The following is a 21,710-nucleotide window of genomic DNA, read 5'->3' as shown; positions in this document are numbered from 1 at the left end:
CAATTTCAAAAAATAAAAAATATATTTAAATTTTATTGTAATTACAATAAACACTAAGAGATTGTAAAATAATTCACGCTTTTTCTAATGCAGGTGATTTTTAAAAAAAATAAATAAATCATTTTAAAAATATATCATAAGTGGAGTTTTATAATAAATCAATGATTAATTTTAGAATTTAAAAATTTTTAATAAATACAATAACAAGATTTTAGAAAACTTTTTTAGTAACAGAATAAGGTTGAATAGTTGAAATTTAAAGATACAAACCCTAACAGGCTGCTGATGACGGTAGAACCATATGATCTTAACCAGTTCAATGAACATCACATATATACACACACAAAAACTGTATCAATGGATTTAGATAATAAAGAAAAAAAATGAGGCAACCTCAGAAGGAAAATCATATTGGCTGATAAGTAGGGCAAAAAATAAAAGAATAAAATATATGAGATTGTACTAAGTCAGTATGACCCTGTTCCAGGAAGAACAAAATCATGAACGGTTCTGAAAATCCAGGACTGACCAAAACTGGAACCCTTCTGAAATCAGCCTCCATGTTATAGATTGGAAATTTAGGATAATCATGTTTGCCATGGAAGTCTTGTAACTTGAATGCTGAAATGCACTTATGGCATAAAGTTACTCTGGCTCTGCTCTCGACTCCGCCAGCTACTTTGACTGTTGTCGAAAAAATCTGAACTATAGTCCTGGCTACCAAATGCCAACCTCTGGAACATTCTGATCTGTGCAGAATGTTGTCTCGAGTCGAAAATTTCACTTTGGCCAGGTTTCATTCCGTTGGATAGATCTGACGACTCATCTAAGGAGCCTAATGCTCTCACCACCTGAAGAGGCGAAAAGCGAGAATCTGTTAATAAATTTGTCATATGTGGTAAGAAAGAAGGAAAATACATATCAGGAATACCCAATTACCTGACTCATTCGTGGCCTTTTTGCAGCTGAATGACGCACGCAAGCTGCAGCTGCCTCAATCATTCGAAACATCTCTCCAGCTACATAGTTCTTCTCCAACCTTGGATCAACTAGCGCTTCGAAATCTTCATTATCAAGTGCTTCAGCAAGCAATGGTCGAGCCTGACAATAAGTTTTAAACAGCATTAAACCATATGATCTAATAACCTACCAGAGATCTTTTTCTAGATCAACTTCCACAACTTCTCTATCAAAGAACCAGATAAAAGAAGGGACAAAGGAAACGATGATATGCATAATCACTGAGATAGACAACACTGGTAAGACAAGTTAATAATGCATTCTGAACTACCCTGAAAGTAATAATGTAAATGACATCGAAGAAACAGATGAGAATACTGATATATGCAGCAATATATTTTAAATTGCCTGCTTAAGTCCTTAGAGCTTTGGTATTTTCCGTCAAAAGGGAGGTCTAGTTAGTTTTCTGCCATCACTTTCCCTTGTCTTTGATTTGCTAACACTGGCTAGATTTGATTTCACGGATAGCCTGATTAATGTAATCTTTATGCATTGTTTTCTGAAAGAGATGTCAAGAAACAGGGCCAAAAAAATGAAATCGTTACAAGCAAATCAGTCTGCTGCTTATTCTATAATATAAGCATGCATGACAAGAATTTCAAATTCAGGAGCTCTTTTAGATTCTCAACACTTTGAAGCACTTCCTCAAAATAAGATTATTTTGAACCTATTCTGAACCAGCCACAACCTTCTGGCATACAGACTTCACTTTTTCAAGCATAACGAACATCACTGGTAATAAACATGTGAAAACACAACTGAAATTAAACTAGCATTGCAGCTTGCCTAAATGAGTGTTATAATTTGATTTTCATGCTCTCCTGAGCATATTGTGAGCATGCTTATTTGCATTTAAGTAAAAAATAACATTTGATTTTTATCAACCAAGGCAAACCATCAAAATATGCAGATCATTGAATGGATAGCATCTAAAAGCCGCTTCAAATTTTTACAGAATTACCCATTCAACTAGGCTTTCATCACCCTGTGGCTGTGAGTCATCAACGGGCTTACGGCCTGTAATTAGCTCCAAAAGCACAACACCAAAAGAATAAACATCAGACTTTTCAGTCAACTTGCCGCTTGTTGCATACTCAGGAGCCATGTACCTGGAAAACAGAGTTCCATCAAATTTCAAATAGAGAAGGTTCCCTGCATCTTAAGGATTACAGTCTTTAGTATATGCATGTTATGAAAAGCTTATGTATCAACTTTGTACTAAAAATAAAATCAGAATTGTAAGACAATTATAATATAGACTATTACAAAAACAATGTAATTCCAGCCTTCTTTTGATGTTTTCTAGATCAATATCTATAACACTAGTTTTACTACATAGGTAGCTTCTGCCAAAGATAGAAGCACTAGTGGTTAATCTACCCGAAGGTTCCCATCACACGTGTTGTTACATGTGTATTTGAATCCAGTTCCAGTGCTATCTTTGCAAGCCCAAAATCTGAAACCTGTTGGGAAAAGACAAGTTTAAGAAACCAATTCACTAGCTAAAGAGATTATACTAAATAAGGCAAAAAAATCTTCTTCATTTGCTAAGGCAAAGAAAAAAAATCAACTTCATTTACCAAGTGCATTGCCATAGAACATATTAGCCATTCTCTGAAATATGATAATCAAGAAGACAGTGCACATGACAGAGGGTGAGAAATACTATCAGCATTGAAAAGGCATTTATAATTTGCTCCACAGAAAATTGTGGTTCCTACTAAAACTTAGATTTGGAAACAGGCATACCCGAGCTTCAAAATTGTTATCAAGAAGGATGTTTGATGACTTTATATCCCTGTGGATAATGCGGGGATGACCTGATATATAAGACAGAAATTTGAGAAAAATGTATTAATAGATATTTTAATCCCATTGAAAAGAAAGGAAGAATACAGTAAAGAAGCAGAAATTTATGTAAACTTGCAAGTTGAATTTAACGTGTCTCAGGAAAATGCTTCCCACATGTCTTCCTTTTAAAGCTTATGAGCATGTTGATTTTGGAATTTGGATAAAAATTAAGAACTAGTTCAATTATATGTCTCTCTATTCTGATTACTTAAGAAGGTTACAAACATAGTTATCAATCTTACCATAGAGAATTTGTTGATACATGCAATTTTTTTTAATTATAATTTGTTACAGTGCACTTCCTCTCTCTCTATTCTGATTTATAATTTTGCACTTAAATGGGGAGAGAGAGAGAGAGAGGAGTTCAGTGTTTCGGACTTTTAGATTCCTGCCAGGGAGCAAAAAATCAACTGCAATTAAGCTAAAAAGGTTGGAAGCTGTTGAAAATTAGTCTAGGAATAACACTAGGAAAATTACAGTCTTCATGTAGGTAAGCTATGCCACGAGCTGCTCCAGCAGCAACCTTCACCCGAATTGCCCAATCCAAAACTGGCCTCCCTTGACCTGCAACAATCCATAAGAATGTTACATGAGAGCATAATTATGCAACAAGAAGAAGGAAGGAAAAACCAGCAATAACAAAAATGAAACAACTTTTGTTAACATTGATTTTTTTTTTGGGTCGAATGTTAACATTGATTAACTCATTAAGACAGGAGAAAAAAGCAATAGTAATTAACAGTCCCAAGACAGAACTAAAACCTTAATTTGATTGTTCATCCCATAGACTGTCATTTGATCCAAATATTCATCCTGACATAGCAAATATACACCTAAGGCATATCTCATGTGGTACTCTAGAAAGAAATTTGTCAACAAGCTATACAAATTTGCATTGCATTAGAAATAGATTTAATGTGGAGATGGCAGTGAAAGGTATCGTTTAAACTCAGGAACATATCTTACCATGGAGATGGTAGTGAAGGGTATCATTTGGGACATAATCATAGATGAGCAATCTTTGATTCTCAGATGTACAGTAACCCACTAATGAAACTAAATGGCGGTGATGTACTCGGCTAATGATCTCAACCTCTGCTTTAAACTCACGCTCTCCTTGAGAACCACCAATCTTTAATTGTTTTACAGCTACTTCTCTACCATCTACCAGGATACCTTTGTATACACAACCAAATCCACCTTCACCCAAAAGATTTTTTGTTGAAAACCCATCTGTGGCTTGGACTAGCTCCTCATATGTGAACCATGGTCTTGAATTGCTTACTCCACCTGGCTCTGAAGGCGAATAGATGAAATCACTGCCAGAAGGGCTTCCTCCCAAAGGTCCATGAGAAAGGGGCCTTAGAAAAAATGATTCTACACAGCAAATTTAAGTTTCATTAGTTTGCTTTGCAGTTGCACAATTGATTATACTTGCCAGCTAACTAGAAGGTTAAGACTGTCATTCAACAAAAGGAAAGCTGATACTTCAAAATCAGAGTAGAAACAACATGAGAAGATATTTGACAGAACCTGACATAAAAAAAATAAAATTGCCAAAAAGGAAATCTGCATACAAATTTATGTTCCGCAAACTAAAATTTTTGAAAGATGAAAGGCAGAAGATAGATCAGTAGTCTCAACCGTCTCAATGTAAGGGGTCCACACAACAGAGGCGGTTACAATTCAAGAATTAAAATTGAATATGGCCCCAAACAGAATGGAGTGGCAGAACACGATCACGCTAAGGCAAACAGCTCTCAGATGGATTTTTCATGTAGATTTTTGCTAAATTCAATTGATTTGCATAGCCATATCAGATTGCTAGTGTAGATCAAATCAACCGAATACCCTTATAACTTATCATCCATTACGCATCATATTTCTTTCTATATACCTAAATGTAAAAGTTATAAGATCATCTATCTGAAATAGACAAGATGAGAACTTAAGAAAGACAAATAGATTAACAATTTAAATTGACTGACAGGTAAAATTTTAATTCAAGACAAAAGTTCAGAGTTTGACTCTAGTAACCATGACTCCTATCCTTATCCATCAAGCAATTTTGAACTAATAGAGCCTCTCACAACGAGATAGAGTCTATGAAAATTCTAAGGAATCAATAAATAATGGCTTTATGAAGTGTTAACAAGCAATGTCTTTTCCTTACCTGAATTCTGGGAGGAGGAAAATGGGGAAGGCATGGTGTACCCAATATTTGATTTAGCATGCCTTCTCTTTCTTTTTTGTACAACCCACGCAGCCAACACAAGAAAACTGAGTACTACAAACCCAACCACAATGCCTATTACCACTGCAACTCCAGTGTTAAAATTCCCTGCACCTTTGGATGTTGTATTTGCAGAGACATTGCCATCACTAGTTGCTCTTGCAGTTGGCTTTTCTGTAGGGATAGAGGGTAATGGCGACAAAGGAGAAGTTCCTGTTGTCGATGAACTATCTGGAGGAGCAGGAGGTACATGCGGTAAAGAAGTTGATGGGACAGAAGGAGGTGGTGATGGCAATGCAGATGTTGGAAGAGGAGGAGGAGACTTTGTTACAGGTGGAGGGCTATCAGAGTGCGAACTAGATGGTGGAGTAACATTTGGAGGTGCAGGGGAACTTTCAGGGGCTTTTTCTGCTGGTGGAGGTGGTGAATCAGTGGAAGGAGTAGGGACATTAACAGGAGAAGGTGGGGAAGGGGCAACAGCTTGAGGAGGGGGTGCCACAGGAGTGGTTGGGCTGGACTGAGGAGAGGGAGGGCTGCTTGCTGATCGTGGAGGGGGGGATACATCTGGTGGAGGAGGTGGTGAAGTAGTGACAGCTGGAGGAGGTACAATAGGAGTTGATTGAGGTGGTGATGCTGGAGGAGCTGGGGGTGGTGATGCTGGGGGTGATGGAGGTGGTGCAGATGGTGGTGGCGTTCTTGATAGAGATGGGGGTGGGGATGCTGGTGGGGACGGAGGGGAAGCAGCTGGGGTTGCTGGCGGTGGGGTTTGAGGGGGTGGAGCTGAAGAGTTAGAAGTGGTTGAAGGAACCGGGGGATCAGTGGTCTGATCAGGCAAAGTTGTTGCAGGCGGTGGTGAGGCAACGGAAAATCCAGTTGGTGGAACTGCAGAAGGGGAAGAGTTTGGAGAAAGTGATGTTGCTGAGGCCATGTTTGTATCCAACAAAACGTACAAGAAACTATACCTCCATTACCAAATTTAGATCATTAACAGTTATCAAATCTAAAATTGCTCATTAGGATTTACAGTCCACACCAAGTGTAAATCTCAAACAAGTGTACTTCTCCACTCCAAATGTCCAAATACCTCGAGAAAATGCCAATTCAAACAGTCTCAACAGCTATTTACCAGAGGAAACACAGATCTCCAAGCAGAGACATAGCTCAACCAAAAAGTCAAAACACCTACCAAAACTCAGCACAGAAGTCCCCAACTGACCAAAAACTAGATTGAAAAAGTAATTCCAAAACTTCTGTAACAATGAGATCAATTAAACCATTTCACTACTAGCCTAACCTTTAATAACCAAAATTAGAACTTTACATACTACAAAACTCTGAACTGTGAATGCACAAATGCAGCATTCTCCAGATCACCAAACCGAAAACAAAGAAACCCAGAAGCGCAAAGTTCAAAAAAGTCTTACCTATCTGTCTCAAATTGGATTTTTTTTTCCGAGGCTTTTGTTTTTTACAGGTTTGATAGAATGTTAGAAATTTGAGTATGTTTTCCCGAGAAATCTTTTTCTTTGCAAGAAAAATCGGAGAGAGAAAGTGCGCACAAAATACGCAAAGAAACGTGGGGACAACTTTACTTCACATGTACATCAGTAGAGAGAGAGAGAGATGAAAATTTTCGTCTTCGCAAACATCATCCGCAGCATGTTCTGAAGCCGAGCACCAACACCAATTAAGATTTTTTTAATTTGATTTTTTTTTAATTCCTAAAATTTGAAGTTCTTTCTTTGAGATACATTTTTTAAAACTGAGTTAATTGAAAATAAAAAAGAGTTCTTTTAACTTCATTTTATAGGACATGCTAAATGATTTAATAAGTTGATTTTTTAATTAAGTGTAGTGAAATTTATTAATTTCTTTTTAATTTATTATATTTTAAATTATATTATAAATATTATTATTATTTATAATTAAAAAATAAATTTATTTTTTTAAAATCAAATCTATTTTTATTGCAAAATAGATTTTTTAAAAAATAAATAATTTTGAATCAAATAAGTTTTTAGTGTATGAAAATATATTTTTTTATTTAATTAATGTTTTAAAGTAAAATTTACTATTGTTATAGTAAATAGTAATTATTTTTTAATTTTAGAATAATAAAATAATTGGAGATTTTATATGCATAAAAAATTCTTTTTCATTTCCGACATTTAATGTATTATTGATGTTAAAAATAATTTAAAATATTAAATTTGAGGAAATTATTTTTTCTATTGGGCAATTACTTAATTTTATGCTATTCATTTTACAAATTCCAGGTAAATCTAAGGATACTAAAAAGTTTTTTTAAAATATGAATATTATTAGGGCAGAAAAAGTTATATTATTTGAAAAATATTTATATTGCTTATAATGAATAAAATGTAAAAACTTCAAAATCTGTTTTAAAGTCAGCTTCCAATGAGGCAATGACACAGACAACATATGCATAAATCTTATCCCCAATCTTGCAGATAATTAAACGGTAAAATTTTTAAAAAATATTTTCTTTATTAGGAAACTTGAGAGAATCGTTAATTTTGGTTTTAAGAACTTTAATTAAGAGAGTCTAGAGAGAATGTGGAATTTTAAGGGGAGATTGGTATCAGAATAATGATTCAATAGGGGAACAAAAATTTCCCATCTACCAAGAAGTGTGGGATTGATTTGAACTTTCTTTTTTGCTAGTGGCGAGGAATTGACCTGATAAAGAATAAAGAATAAAGAATAAGAAAATGGGCTGGACCCTTTTGCTTTTATTCTCATCTTTCTCTCTGTGCTTACTGTGCTACCTTGACAGAATTAGTATCTTGTTGTAAATGCTATTGAAGGGAAAAAGAAGGGCAACTCATGTCCATTATGCAAAAGAACAAGCCAAGAATTTTAATAATCTTAATTAAATATAAATGAATATTTTTTAAATTTCTATATATACAAATTACCACAATATAAAATAATACTACTTACAGCTGCGGAAATTCTAGGGGAAAAATTATTAAGTTCATGCAATATTTGAATTATTGATGTAACTATCAATGAAAACTTAGACAACCATGAATGCAGTGTATTACACTTGGGTCAAGCAGACTACAAAATGTAGGGATTTCAAAGCCTATCTCTTGCACATTATGCAGTTTGATACAACCATTACAAGCATCTGGGTCAAACTCTAACACAAGTACAGCTGCCAATACCCACTACCAGTGGCAATGGGAGTAGACAACTCGTATGGATCATTCTGAAAATAGTTGAGACTGTATGCAGTATACTTCCAATCATATATCTCAGTTCACCTAGCTTTTAAACGAGTCGGTTGGGAGTTGTAACTTTATGCTCTTCCTAAGAAAATCAGACAACTTTGCACTGGCAGCACGCCCTCGTTCCAGACAGTTGAGATACTCTTCCACTAGGGAATAAATTTAAGGAGGAAAATATCAGAAGCAGATCAAGCATCACGTACCGTGAATGCTAGACAAACAAAACAAAAATATGTAGTTTCCACAGAATAAAAAAGCTTCTGTGCCCAATAGTTTTAGCAGCTAATAACAATTCTTATTTTGAAAATTATTTATTTATATTGAACAAATTTGAACTTCTTTACTGCAATCCAGAAAGGGTTAAAGCAGATGAATCTCCTTGTACAAAAAAATCCCAGAAATACCAATAAGCACCAGTAGTCATTTTACGTTGATCACAGTTAGGTTAAGATTTTGTTCTCCAGCCAAGGAAGTAGAAGAGAAATTGATAAAAGAATTAGATTCCGTACGTTTCTATCTACTTAATTGGACAAACAATAATAGGCATATACACAGGTTTTGTACTTCTGTCGAAAAATGCTCACTGCAGCCATATCACTATCTCTCACACCCTCATGCACACACTCGATAATCTAAAGAAATATTCCTCCATTCACCACTCAAAAGAGAAAGAAATCATTTCCTATCAAGTGCTTTGCATAAAATTCAGTTCTCCTGTATCAATTTGATAAAGTCCAGCACAAATCCAGGAAACACCCCCTTTTTTTGTGTGTGTGCATGTGTATGTTTAGGACAGAGTTGTCGGTCAGACTATAACTTGATACCAGATAAGGTTGTGGGACGACGTATTGTAATATTTTACATATTTAACAGTGAAAATAATGCATTTATTGATGCTGAGTGCTGACTGCCACAGGTTTAACAGTAGTAGAACGTTGCATATTTCTACAAGTGCCACATGATAAGGGTAGCATGTACCTGACATCAAACCATGGGTGACAGAGGTGATGATCCCATGTTCAACAGCTTCACCTTCCACAAGCAATGACCCTTCTGGTAGAACAGAGTGAATTGAGTTTGGAAAGACTAAATATGCAAATCCCTTCATTTTCTGCCAAAAAAAAAGAAATAATCATGTAGGAGCTAGGAAGGATTGCTCATTTATAGTGAAGAAGCCCAAACTGGTTTATATCTTCAAATTGGATAAAGCTTTGCACCCAAACAAGCACAAAAAACAGGTGCAGTGCCTATAAATTTCAAAAACTTCAAATTTGTGCAAAATAAGTTTTTTCTTTAGGACGGGCTCCATCATCATAACATTAATTACAATAATAAATATTAAAAATTAATAAATGGTTTTGAAGAACCTGTTCTTCCAATTTTGTGGGATCCAGTATAACATATCCACCTTCTGTCAAACAACAACATATTGCAACTGCACAAACCAGTATGCATTAGTTGCACAATTTTAAGCTGAGGAATCAGTGGTAACAAATGTAAGTGTTAATTACCAGCGAGATGCTTCATAGGAATTCCTGCATCAACAAGGGCAGCACATGCTGCATTTATGGCACACGTCAAAAGCTACACAAATTGGTCAAGGATATACTCATAGTAATAATTAACAAATGAGAAACAAGGGAAGGAGGAAGAGCTCATTGCTCCGGCATCCAGAAAAATAGAATGTTCAATTCAATGGTTGCAAAAGAATCACACAACCTTTCCATTTTTTTGGTACACATATATTTATTTGCTGAGGTTTAAGTACAACATTATCAGCAATGGAAAGAGTCCATATGAAACAAAAAGTCATGAAAAAATAATTTGTATTACCTTTCAATGATTGACAATGCTATTAGGCTTATTATCAATATTATTAGCTATAATTAATTGATCTTAATTTCTAAGGCTACCACACAGTATAGAGCTAGCATGAGAGGAATATAGAAGCAGAATTATAGGTCCTATTAAACTAGTAGCATTGGAGACTTACAAAAGTAGTATATCTATAAATTAATTCAAAAAGAAAAATAAAGAAAGGTAGAAGGAGAAGGAGAAGGAGAAGGAGGAGGTGAGTGACCACTGAGCCCCCATTTTGGCATGGGCGATTGTACTAGTCTATAACAGATGTAAGGGATACAGAACCATCATCATGAACAACCTGCAAAATAAAGATAAACATTCAATGATCATTATGTATCATACTGGTTAAGAGCTAGGTTTAGTGGTCTAAAATATCCTATACTTTTTGCAGTTTCACAATTGTATTATACACTTATAGCTTTACCAAGCCAGTCCACAAGTTAATAATTTTATTTCAATTATATCCAATGGGTTTGGTGTATGTACCACGTTGACATGGCTCTAAGGCAAACTTTTAACAGGGAAAAAAAATAAATGACTCAAATGACGAACCCCTACGGATCTCAAAGGTGTTTTAAGCAGGTTCATGAGGCAGGAGAATTTAGCCAAATGCATCATCTAATGGCACTTAGGCATAGCAAGGGTCCGCTTTTCCAAAATTAACTAGTTTGTCAACTTTACATTTCCATCTTAACAAACAGTAGCATGAGCACACGCCCCTGACCCAATTGGAAAAAATTGTAAGAAAATTCATTATGAAACAAATTAATAAAATAAAAATTCTATGAAACAAATTAATAAAATAAAAATTATAGGACACAATTCAGGGTTGTTAAACATGAGCCTAGGGAGCAAAATGTACTAGGCTAGCACAACTCAATGCTACAAAAGGCAAAAGGAGGGTGACACCATGGAGAATTGCCAAATGCATGCGTCTCAGACCAGGCACAAGGCATACCAAGACGGAGAACCTCAGCTGTGCACTAGGTACATCCTTTTTTTCCTCCTTTTTTTTTGCTTAATTTTGACCCAGTGTCATGTGTTCTTAACCACAACAATCATATCCTAAAGAATATAAAAGAATTTGAACTTCTTCCTCCGATCACTATTGGTTCTCTCCAAAGGAAAAGGAGAAGGAAAAAAGGAGAGAGAGAAGAACAGCATTTATTGCTGCCTCTGGGTTTCAAAATTGACAGGTTACTCTTTTTCTTTCTTTCATTCTCTTCTTCTTCAGCTTAGCTTCTCTCTTCCCACCTTGACTTGGGTTTTTCTCAGTAAAATTCCCTCCTCTCTCTTTCTCCCTTCCTCCATCCACTTGGAATGCTGCTGCCTACCTTTCCTTTTCTTTTCTTTTTAAATTTTTCATGAGACTTCTTTGTAGCATTTCCTTTTTGCACTTTCAGTGTAGTTTTAATTTTTATTTGTCAAGATACTTCTTTTTAGTATCTTCTTTTGGTATTTTAAGTGTTGTACGTTGAAATTTGGAAAAGGAAAAATCAAAAACAAAACTCAAAACATATGCATATAGGAAATAATAGCCAAGATATAATTTGTAGTCACACTTAATTTAGATTCTACTAAAGTATACACCAAGCATCAAAAGGGCATCACAGAGTTTAAACTATGTTCATAAACATTTTTTCCTCATAAATTGCGTTAATTAACAAAGACCTTTAGAAGTGGCAATGTAATTATTAACCTATGCACTAGTTGACTGACCTGAATTATAACTGATGTGGTGGTGTTCCGGTTGATAGTCAAAATAGAGATGCTCTGCAAAGTTCTCTTCAAAATCATCTCATATTCTTTTTCAAGTTTTCCTAAACAATTGGGAATTTCCATTAAAATTAGAGGGAAGATAATAAAGAACCGCATCTTAACACAAAATGCGACCATAAAGTGCAGAGAAAGTAACGGATAAGCAAATTAAGGGGCAGCTAATGCTAAAACAAGCACAGAGAAGTCAGTGCAGAAGAGAAGCGAATATGCAGAAGGATTCAATAGAGTTAACCAGCATGAAGTACAAAGGTGTACGAGGTCTACCATTACATTGTACAGCAGAGGTGATTTTGCATCGATGAATATTATTTACAAGTTAAAACTAACCGATTTGTCCCGTTTTAGGCTTCCAAATGACTTCAATGCAGGCCTTCTCAGGGTTCTCATTCTTCTTAGTACCAGCTTTAGGTCCATAAACAGCAGCTAAAACCTTTGTATCTCCTATACCCAATCAACAAAATACCCACAAAATCAAAAATACAATTAATACCCACTTAGACATTATCCAAGAGAACGAGCAAAGGTAACAAAAATCATCAACCAATCTAACTGTAATAGACAGCAGACAGATGCGACCAAGACCAAAAGAAAGGAGAGTTACCCTGGGACCAACTAGCTGAGCCATGGGCACGGTGAAGGATGTTGCGGGAGCAAGCGAGAGGTCTCAGCTGGTTTGGCGTCCGGCCGTCATCCCTGTCAATCTCCATCACTTCGCTTACACTTGCAAAATCCCACAAAATTTTGCCCTGTAATTGTGGCCCATATTAGTATTGGTAAAGCAATTGGGCTATTATCCACCACGCGCGCCCATGTTCTAATATTGCGGCTCGCGAAAATTATATATTTCATTTTATCATATTATTGATTATCAAGAAATATTAAAATAATAATAATAATTTTTTGCTTGCGCTTATAAGTTCGTCTTAACATTTATTTTTTGTAATTTAGTATTTTTGTCAAAAATAAAAAGTTTCATTGTTATAAATACAAAGTACATATCTCAGGCCCAGGCCCAAAGATTGTAAAAAAAAAAATTAATAAATCACAAATTCAAGTCCAAAGAAATAAAAACCCTAGGCCCATACAAAGCCCAACCCAAATAAACCCTAGGCTTAAAATTCCCCTTTTTCTTTCCAAAAATAAACGACAGATAAATCCAAACGAACTACCATGTATGCCTTTTCAGAAAGGCTCTTTCTGGTTTCTACTTTTTCAAGGATAAAAAAAATATAGAAATTTAAAAATTAGTAAATAAATATTACTTAGATAATATAATTTAATTCTCTATAATAAAAAAAAAAAGGTCTTGAGAAAGATGATAAACTAAACAGTAAAAATCTTAATTCAAACCTCTAATTGAGAAGGAAAAAAAAAAAGGAATTTTAGTCATGATAGAAAAAAAGAATGGGAAGGAAGGGGATAGGGCACACACTGTGTCCTTATTGACAAAAGGAACTAAACAGAGTGAAAGCAGCTGTAATAAATACAAAATGGGAATCTATCTTTATTTGCTTTGCTTTGAGAACTGCAAACTCAAATCCTTGACCTATCTCTTTCCATGAGATGAGATCTCAATCCACCCACAATTTGAGAAGGTCTTTCTACTCCGATAAATATTTCATCGGTTTAATTTAAAATCAAATCAAATTAAATAAATTAAAAATTAAAATTTTATTATTGATAAAAATTAAATCAAATTAATTTTAGTCATATATCAAATCAAACTGATCTGATATAGTTCGATTCAATTTGATCGATTTAAATTTTTAATAAATTTTTTATTTTTTATATTTTATTTTTAATATTTTTAAAATTTAATTGAAATATTTTAATTTTAATGTGATCTAATCTCTCTGTATTATTAAAAATAATATACTATTATCACTAATTAGTTTGATTTGATTTTTATAAATTTTTTTTATCAAAATCGAACTGAATCGAATCAAAATAACTGAAATTTTTGAAATAAAAAACTAAACTGAATCGAAATGAATAAAAATCAAACTAAAATTTTAAATTAATTCAATTCGATCGATTTTTTCGATTTGAATTGAATATTGCTAGCCCTACTCTTATTTAAATTGGTATTATTCGTGTAATAGAATCAAATTAAAATTTCCACATTTTTCATCTCCTATTTTTTATAAAAAAAAAATCAAAAGTTACAATAAATAATAATTACATTTTATCATTGGATATTCATGCAAACAATATGAATAATAATTATTTTATTTTTTAAGAGATAATTACTCTTATAATTACAAATTTTAAGGATTAGCATTTTTGGTAGGTCAATAGTTTGACTAGTGTGTCATTAAAAATTAAAATAAATAAAAAATAAAATCTAATTAATTAAATTTTAAGTATTTAAAATTAAACTTTCAACAATGACTTTGTTATATTTATAATGTATTTTATATTGTTTTTATGTTTTACGCAGAAGTAATTGAATTTAAATGAATTATTAAATAGTTTCTTATATTTATGAGTAATAAAAAATTACAATTTCGAATCTTTATTTTTCATATAATATAAAAACAAATTGCATCATAATATGTATGTGTATATAAGTTTATATGAAATAAAAAGTATAAAATTACCTGGCTAAAATTAGGGATAATTATTAAGTTGGTTCGATTTAAAATCGAATCAAACATAATAAATCAAAAATTAAATTTTTAATATTTATAAAAATTAAATCAAATAAATTAAATCAGTTTGATTCGGTTTGATTCAATTTAATTGATTGGACTTTTTCATAAACTTTTTATTTTTACATTTTATATTTTAAAATTTAATTGGAATATTTTAATATTATTTATGATTTAATCAATTTATATTATCAAAAGATAATATATTATTATCATTAATGAATTCCGTTTAATTTTTTTTTTATTAGAACTGAACTGAATTAAAATAATTAAAAATTTTAAATTAAATATCAAATCGAATCAAAATTAATAAATAATTAAACTAAAATTTTAAATTAATTTAATTCAACCAAATTCTTTTATTTAAATCGAATACTACTCGTCCTATAAAATTAATTAGCCATAATTTTAAAGTATTCGAATTATGTATTCAATTCTTTTTTTAAAAAATATTTTATTTAAATTTAAAATAATTCAACAATTTAATCGGTTTATGATGAAACAACTTTAAAATTCAATTCAAATCGAATTAAATTGAAATCTAATTCACCAACATACTAAAATTTAATTTAATAAAAATTAAATCAAATTGAATCGATATATTATTTTAATTATATATTATATTATTATTAATAATAATATTTTATTATAATTATTGTTTAGTATATATTATAAATAATTCTTAAAGTAAATCCACTTAAATATTATGATTAAAACTATTTTTAAAAAATAATTTAAATTTTAAATAATAATATTCAATTTTAAAAAATTGAAAATTATTTAAGGTTAGAATTTTATAATACACTAATAAAAAATAAATATTAATATATTAAAACATATAATAAAATAAATAGAAAATTTTATTGTAAAAGAATATAATAAAAACATTTACCTTTTACGTCAATCATTTTCCCATATCTTGAATTATGAGCTGCAACTGTCACTAATTAATAAGAGCCGCCCTTTCAACAACCCTTTCGTTTCATAATTAATATTCTTTGTTTGTAACTTAAATAATATCTCAAATTTCAGTATAGAAAAATTTTCATCAATTATGCTGAGATCTAAAGAATAGATTTATAATTTTTATTTTGTTTGTTAATGATATTTAACAATTTCTTTTTTACAGTCTATTTCTTTCATGCAGATCTGTATGTATATAAGTGTTAGAATTCATTTTCACATCAAATAACTATTTAATTTTTTTAGTATACATATAAGTGAGATTACAATGTGACTGAACTATTATTCTCACATCACCGAACTGAATTTCTTTTCATTAAATTTGAGCTCATAGACAATACGATCTGTTTTGCATACTTTGAATCGACATTTAAAATATTAGATCAATCAATTAAAGAAAATTCTAATAAATTTAGAATCAACGTCTATTTTTTTGAATTCAATTTTATCTACAAGTAGTGAGGCCGGCTGTCATCCATTAATAAAGTAATTTTTAAATGTGTTTTCACCTTTGATAAATTAAGATTTTTATTCTAGTTAAACATACTTAATTTCTTTCTTGCTAAAAGAATGATGAATAGATGTTTATTTATGAAATAATTTATGAATTTAAAAAAAAGGAAAGTCTGGCCTTATCTTTCCAAATCGAAATCCAGTGATTAAAAAAAAAAAAAGAAAAATGGCTTTTGGAAATAATAAAAGGACGAAGATGGAAAGAAATTAGTTTATGAATTTAACCTAATATAAAAATAATAAAAAATTCATAGTTCATAAGGCAATACTTTTATGTACGGAAAATGCGTGATAACATTTACACGGCGGCTTCAAATAAAATAAATAAAAATTCACAATAAGCACATTCTTTCCAGAGGGCATATACTGAATTAAAAAAATTAAGGAATTATAAATAATAGAATTAACAAGTATTCTCCATATAAAGTCAGAGGGGATTGGCTCTTAAACACTGTACGGTTTGTCGGCCTTCCAAGCTCTTACGCTAGAATTAGTAGAATGTAATAAAATGTTAATATAATATTATCTAATTTGTTAGTTTCTGTGGCATTTAAACTCTAGCACAAAAATTTTATTTATGAGCAATTTAAAATTTTTATACTACTAAATTTTCCATCATGCTCTATTTGTATTTCGATATTTTTACATTTATAAAATATTAATAAAAAAATATTATTATTTTTATTAAAAATTTTAAAAATATTTTAATAGTAATTTATAATTCCTATTACATATTTCTTTATAATTTTTTATATTTTGATAATTATTTTTCGGTCAATAAATAAAAATTAAAAAAAAAATTTTTGTTAATGTAAAAAAATCATTTATCTGTTTATGTAGTTAATTTTTTTTAAATTTTATTGATTTAATTATTTCGAAAGTTAATATTCAATGAAATACTAATTATTATGAATTTTTGAAATCGTAACGACGAAATTAATTTTAAAGTCTTATTTGAGTTTTATCTTGTAAACACTTTTTTCCGTAGTTTTATTTGAGAAACTTTAATAATTTATAGACGAGAGATAAAGATAAATATTTTTATCAAATTATCTCATGCAGGAATTTAAATAGACACTTAAAAAATATTTTTATCAAATTATCATATATATAGGAGTTTGGTTTTGAATTATTATAAATTTTTATTACTTTAAAATTGATATCCATGTTAGATGAGTTCGTCGCAATACTATTTCAACTGAATTCATATTTTAATTAAAAAATTTATTGAAAATAAATTATTTTTATTTAATAAAATTTTATTAATATAATTAATAATTTTATTTAAAAAAAAAACTCCAGCAGAAAAAAAAAACTTTATTGAGAATTTTTATTTTATTTTTTTAAAAAATATTTTTTAAAACAATAATTATTTTTATTATTTTATTTTGATTTTAAAAATAAAATATATATATATGGGTTGGTGTCTTTTCATAAAAATATTTTATTGAATCGGTCCAATGCCGAACAGAATTTAATTATAAGCGTTGTGCATTTAAAACAAACAAAAAAAATTGCATCAGCATTAGCCCTAATGCTTTTTATGTGAGTTGCAACCGTTAAAATTCATTCGTATCATCTCTCTTGTCTTTTCTCCTCAAACTTTCCCCAACTCTTCTCTTATCTAGCAGCTCTGTACTTCTCCAACTCTCACTCTGTAATAACAAACTCCATAAAAAGTCCTTTGCAGTTTCATCTCTTCTTCCATTTCTTACACTCAATCTCCCAATAAAGGTTTCCTTTTTTGTCTTTTTCTCTTCACTACAAAACCCACAAAAGCACTTCTCTATAAGATTCAGCTTTGCCTCTATGAGTTACTAATTCTGATTTGTTTATATTCTTTTCAACAGGTTTCTCTTTAACCATGGTGATGGGATTGGAGAGGTTGGTGGTGAGTTTGAAATCAAAGATAAGGTCTCTTAAGATGAAGAAACTGTACGATAAGATAGAGAAAAGTGAGAGTATGAGAGTTGAGATCAGAAGCAGAAAGGCAAGGAAGCTCATTGAAGAAACCATGAAAATTGCAGATTCACCAAAGTCTAAAACTTATGCTTTCTGAGTGTTCTGAATAAACAAGATGAGTTCTAATTGTAAGTAAACAGAGGTAATGCTCTGTTTTGGTGCTTTATCAGCTGTGGTTTATAGAAGAATATAATAGTGTGTAGTTCTTTACTTGTAACAATTTCTCTCTCAAGCCTGAACCATCCATAGCCTTATCATAATTTATCTGCAGATTTTCAGTTTCTTTTCTGTTTTTGAATTTTAAGAAATGCGATAGTGGTAAAATTTTCACAATCATGAAACTAATCAAATATGCTTTCTCAACTTTGAAAATCTAACCCCATATATTTTCCCCAATTTGTCATTAATCTACAGTAATAAGGAAAAAAATATATTTATTTATTATATAAGTCCATATACATGCCTTTTACTATCATTATATACCTGAAATATGAAAACTTTGGAATCAGGTTGTAATTCAATCCATGAAAAACATTTTTAAATCCAAGCCACAAAAAAAAACACCTTATTAATAATCTACTGACAGATACCTGTAGCTGTCAGTATTTCAGACTAAATTATATCATATGGCTCAACTCAAAGGCTTATTTCATTTTCCTTATTACTTTATCCCTGAAAAAGCTTTATTTTCTTGGACCATGACCACTTCACAATCCTCGAGGCATATGCCAAAGAGATTGAGCAATGACAAGTGTATGCTTCCTATTTCCTAACTTTGCTTATCCGAATCAAAGTTACCCAAAAAGAAAGGGAAGAAAAAAAAGGAAAAAAAGATGCCTTCAGATCATATGAAGTTATAGATTTTATGGAAAGTTTGTCATTTCAGTTCTTCCCCTTCAAATAATATCACCTTAGACCCAAACTTGAACAAATTTTTAATAGAAATGTTAGAATTTCACTGCTCCTATCAAGTTGTTGCTTTAAGAACATCTTATTCAAGATTCATATGAGGATTCAGATAATGAAATTTGAGATTGTAACTAATCCCACTGGGATTCAAGCAAAAGGATCTTGCGAGTATAAAAGGCTATTCAAAATTATGGACATGACTATTCTGGATCTCAAAGTGAAAGAAATCCCAGAGAGTATAGTCAACTCCCAGAACATTGAGGAGCTGACATACAGTTATCTGTTTAATTTCCTGTATGGATCATCTTACTTTAGTCCAGAACAGCCTTTGTCCATGTAATAAAATCATACTAAAGGTAAGGCTTTGCCTAAATAGTAACTGCTGACAATATTATCCTTGGGGTGCTAGGCTAACATGATAAGGAGAGTGATATCGGTATCAGTAATGAATAGTAGAATAAAAAAAGAATAAAGAGACAAAGAAGGAAAGGAGCTCATATGGCTAATAACAAAGAAAAAAAATAAGTAAAAGATGGCAAATAAGAGGCTGAGACGGTGCAAAAGACAAGACATGGAAAGTAGGTAGTGATGTGGCACTTGTTTGTATATGAAAATGAAGATCTGAATGAAGACATCATAGGTTCAAAGGCACAAATTATTTAAAATCCTCAAAAAAAGTAAGTCCACATTCATTCCCACTACGTATGTTAGCAAGCAAGAATGTCCACACATAGAGATATATAGTACTGAAGATAGGGTTCATCAATCAATCAAACAAACAAACAAACAACAAAAGAAAAGATGACAAAACAATAATTTAACGGTGCTTGTTTAGACAAAGTGGTTAGAATCTGCGTGCACTGTCTAACTAGACAAGAAAATACAAACTAAAAATTGCATATGTAGTATAAACGTTGATTCGGGACCTTTGTCTCATGTGAGTACCCACTCAATTAAAATGAAAGTTGAAAAGCAAAAGCATGCCAATCTTTCATCATTTATAATGGCTAATTATCATCTCTATGACAATTTCAAAGGTTCTTGAACATTCATGTACCAACCTTTTGTTTTATCATTTCTATCTGGTCGTGTTTTAATATGGTAGCTTCCTCTATTATCTAATTACACCGTGCAGAGTGTACAATAAAATAGATTATGGGGTTAAGTAAGCAACCATAGAAAACGTAGTATCACACAAACTGTTACTTCTAGCTAATGGCAGCATATAAGCCGAAGCATTCAAAACTCGGTTGATATACAAACTATCAAGGATAATTACATATGAAAGAAGCAGAGGATCGGAAATAAAACTCTTGTGAGAGGAGCTACATGACATTTCTATCTAATAATTTTCATAGGATGAATGATGAAACGTGGGATGGCAAGATAACTTTCCATTTTGAGACCCACAACTTAGAGGTTCCAAAGGTGAATGATAAAGAGTAAATAGACGTCAAACGCGAAAGCAAATTGCAAGAGAAGTAGCATGGGAAAATTGAGGCAGCATGGGAAAATTGAATTAAGGACCTTATGTACATAAAAATCTCCTAAGTTCATACCTTCACCATGTATCCCAGTTGGTATCTAAGAAAAGGTTACAAGTTTAAGTAACCTTTTTGGTAACTAGCCTACAAAACGAAAGACAATATTTTCATAACGCTGAAAAGGAAATGTTGTTTGAAAAGTGTGGATTCAGGACAAGGATGATGGGATAGACAAAATAAGACCTAATATATCTAACAGTCTCCAGTCCCCACCCTGTGTATCAATTTGATGAGTTTGAGTTGGCAAAGTTAATTAATGTGGAGAACCAGTTTGCAATCACTCAGAGACTCACTCTTTAACAAGGCCCTACCAATATAACACTAATATAGCAAACACGGTTTTGGCACTAATTTCAACTGTTAATCGGAAATTTGAACCAATTCAAGAAACAAACCAAGAGCAAAAACTTTTCAAACTAGTTTCAGTATACTTCTAGCTGCACCGTGGAGTGAACATAAATTTTGGTCATTCAAGTTTGCCATTTTAGTAAGGTTAAGCCCACATAAAAAGAATTCATTTGGTATTTCACCAACATAGCAGCAGCACCACCAGACTGGTTGCTAACTTGGTATATGTATTAGCTTGAATAAAAAATGACATACCAAATGTATTTTAAATATGAACTCTATCCAGCACATGATTTACAACCTTAAAGTTCTTGATCCCACCATGGTTATTGAATGAGTTAATTATCAGCTTGGGAATATGGCCATGAAATTACAAAACTTGAAAGGTTCACACCTACTTTGATTTGTGCCAGTAATGTAAGATAATGCAGTAACAACATCCATATCTGCACTAGATTTGGCATGTAATTGAGAATAAAGCATCATATATCATATCAAGTTAAGGCAGCAAAATTTGTTGATTGTAATTCTATATTGGCGAAACCCCTGAACTAAACTTTTTATGATTGGGCTTAAGTTCAAAAGTGTTGCTCCAATTGAAGTTGAGTGAGTTAACTAGGAAACATTGAACTTTTACAACCTCATTAGCATTTGGGAAAACTTCAATACTAACCAAATTCATATTTAGCCTGGCACAAGATTGTGTTACATCATAGACTAGGGAGTTTTCTTTAATAAATAAATTAATAATATTCATAGGAATAAAAAAAACAGAACACAGCAAATTTCTAATAAGAAACCAGCACAGCTTTTTCTGTGA

The 21,710-nt window shown here is 31.7% G+C and overlaps 2 protein-coding genes and 1 long non-coding RNA gene across 3 annotated transcripts; 1 reads left to right on the top strand and 2 right to left on the bottom strand.

Moving 5' to 3' along the window:
- Positions 1-397: 397 nt before the first annotated feature.
- On the bottom strand, positions 398-6,773 carry LOC110630968 (proline-rich receptor-like protein kinase PERK8). The gene is made up of 8 exons (XM_021778637.2): positions 5,045-6,773; positions 3,838-4,248; positions 3,349-3,435; positions 2,770-2,840; positions 2,401-2,483; positions 1,982-2,129; positions 940-1,101; positions 398-851 (listed from the first exon to the last, which is right to left on the bottom strand). Exons 1-8 carry the CDS (start codon positions 6,030-6,032, stop codon positions 633-635), a joined length of 2,169 nt encoding a protein of 722 aa, XP_021634329.1. The 5' UTR covers positions 6,033-6,773; the 3' UTR covers positions 398-632.
- Positions 6,774-8,096: 1,323 nt separating this feature from the next.
- On the bottom strand, positions 8,097-12,784 carry LOC110601768 (exosome complex exonuclease RRP46 homolog). Its single transcript, XM_021739067.2, has 8 exons — positions 12,602-12,784; positions 12,328-12,441; positions 11,941-12,041; positions 10,499-10,519; positions 9,870-9,942; positions 9,726-9,793; positions 9,337-9,469; positions 8,097-8,507 (listed from the first exon to the last, which is right to left on the bottom strand). Exons 1-8 carry the CDS (start codon positions 12,705-12,707, stop codon positions 8,395-8,397), a joined length of 729 nt encoding a protein of 242 aa, XP_021594759.1. The 5' UTR covers positions 12,708-12,784; the 3' UTR covers positions 8,097-8,394.
- A 4,806-nt stretch (positions 12,785-17,590) lies between these two features.
- On the top strand, positions 17,591-18,372 carry LOC110621447. Its single transcript, XR_002488983.2, has 2 exons — positions 17,591-17,861; positions 17,978-18,372. It is a non-coding gene; the product is annotated as an uncharacterized LOC110621447 (long non-coding RNA).
- Positions 18,373-21,710: the final 3,338 nt, after the last annotated feature.

The sequence above is a fragment of the Manihot esculenta genome, chromosome 1, assembly GCF_001659605.2.
Source record: "Manihot esculenta cultivar AM560-2 chromosome 1, M.esculenta_v8, whole genome shotgun sequence".
In the NCBI taxonomy this organism is placed as follows: domain Eukaryota; kingdom Viridiplantae; phylum Streptophyta; class Magnoliopsida; order Malpighiales; family Euphorbiaceae; genus Manihot; species Manihot esculenta.
The sequence above is the reverse complement of the archived record's forward strand: the minus strand, read 5'-3'. Positions and strand labels throughout refer to the sequence as shown.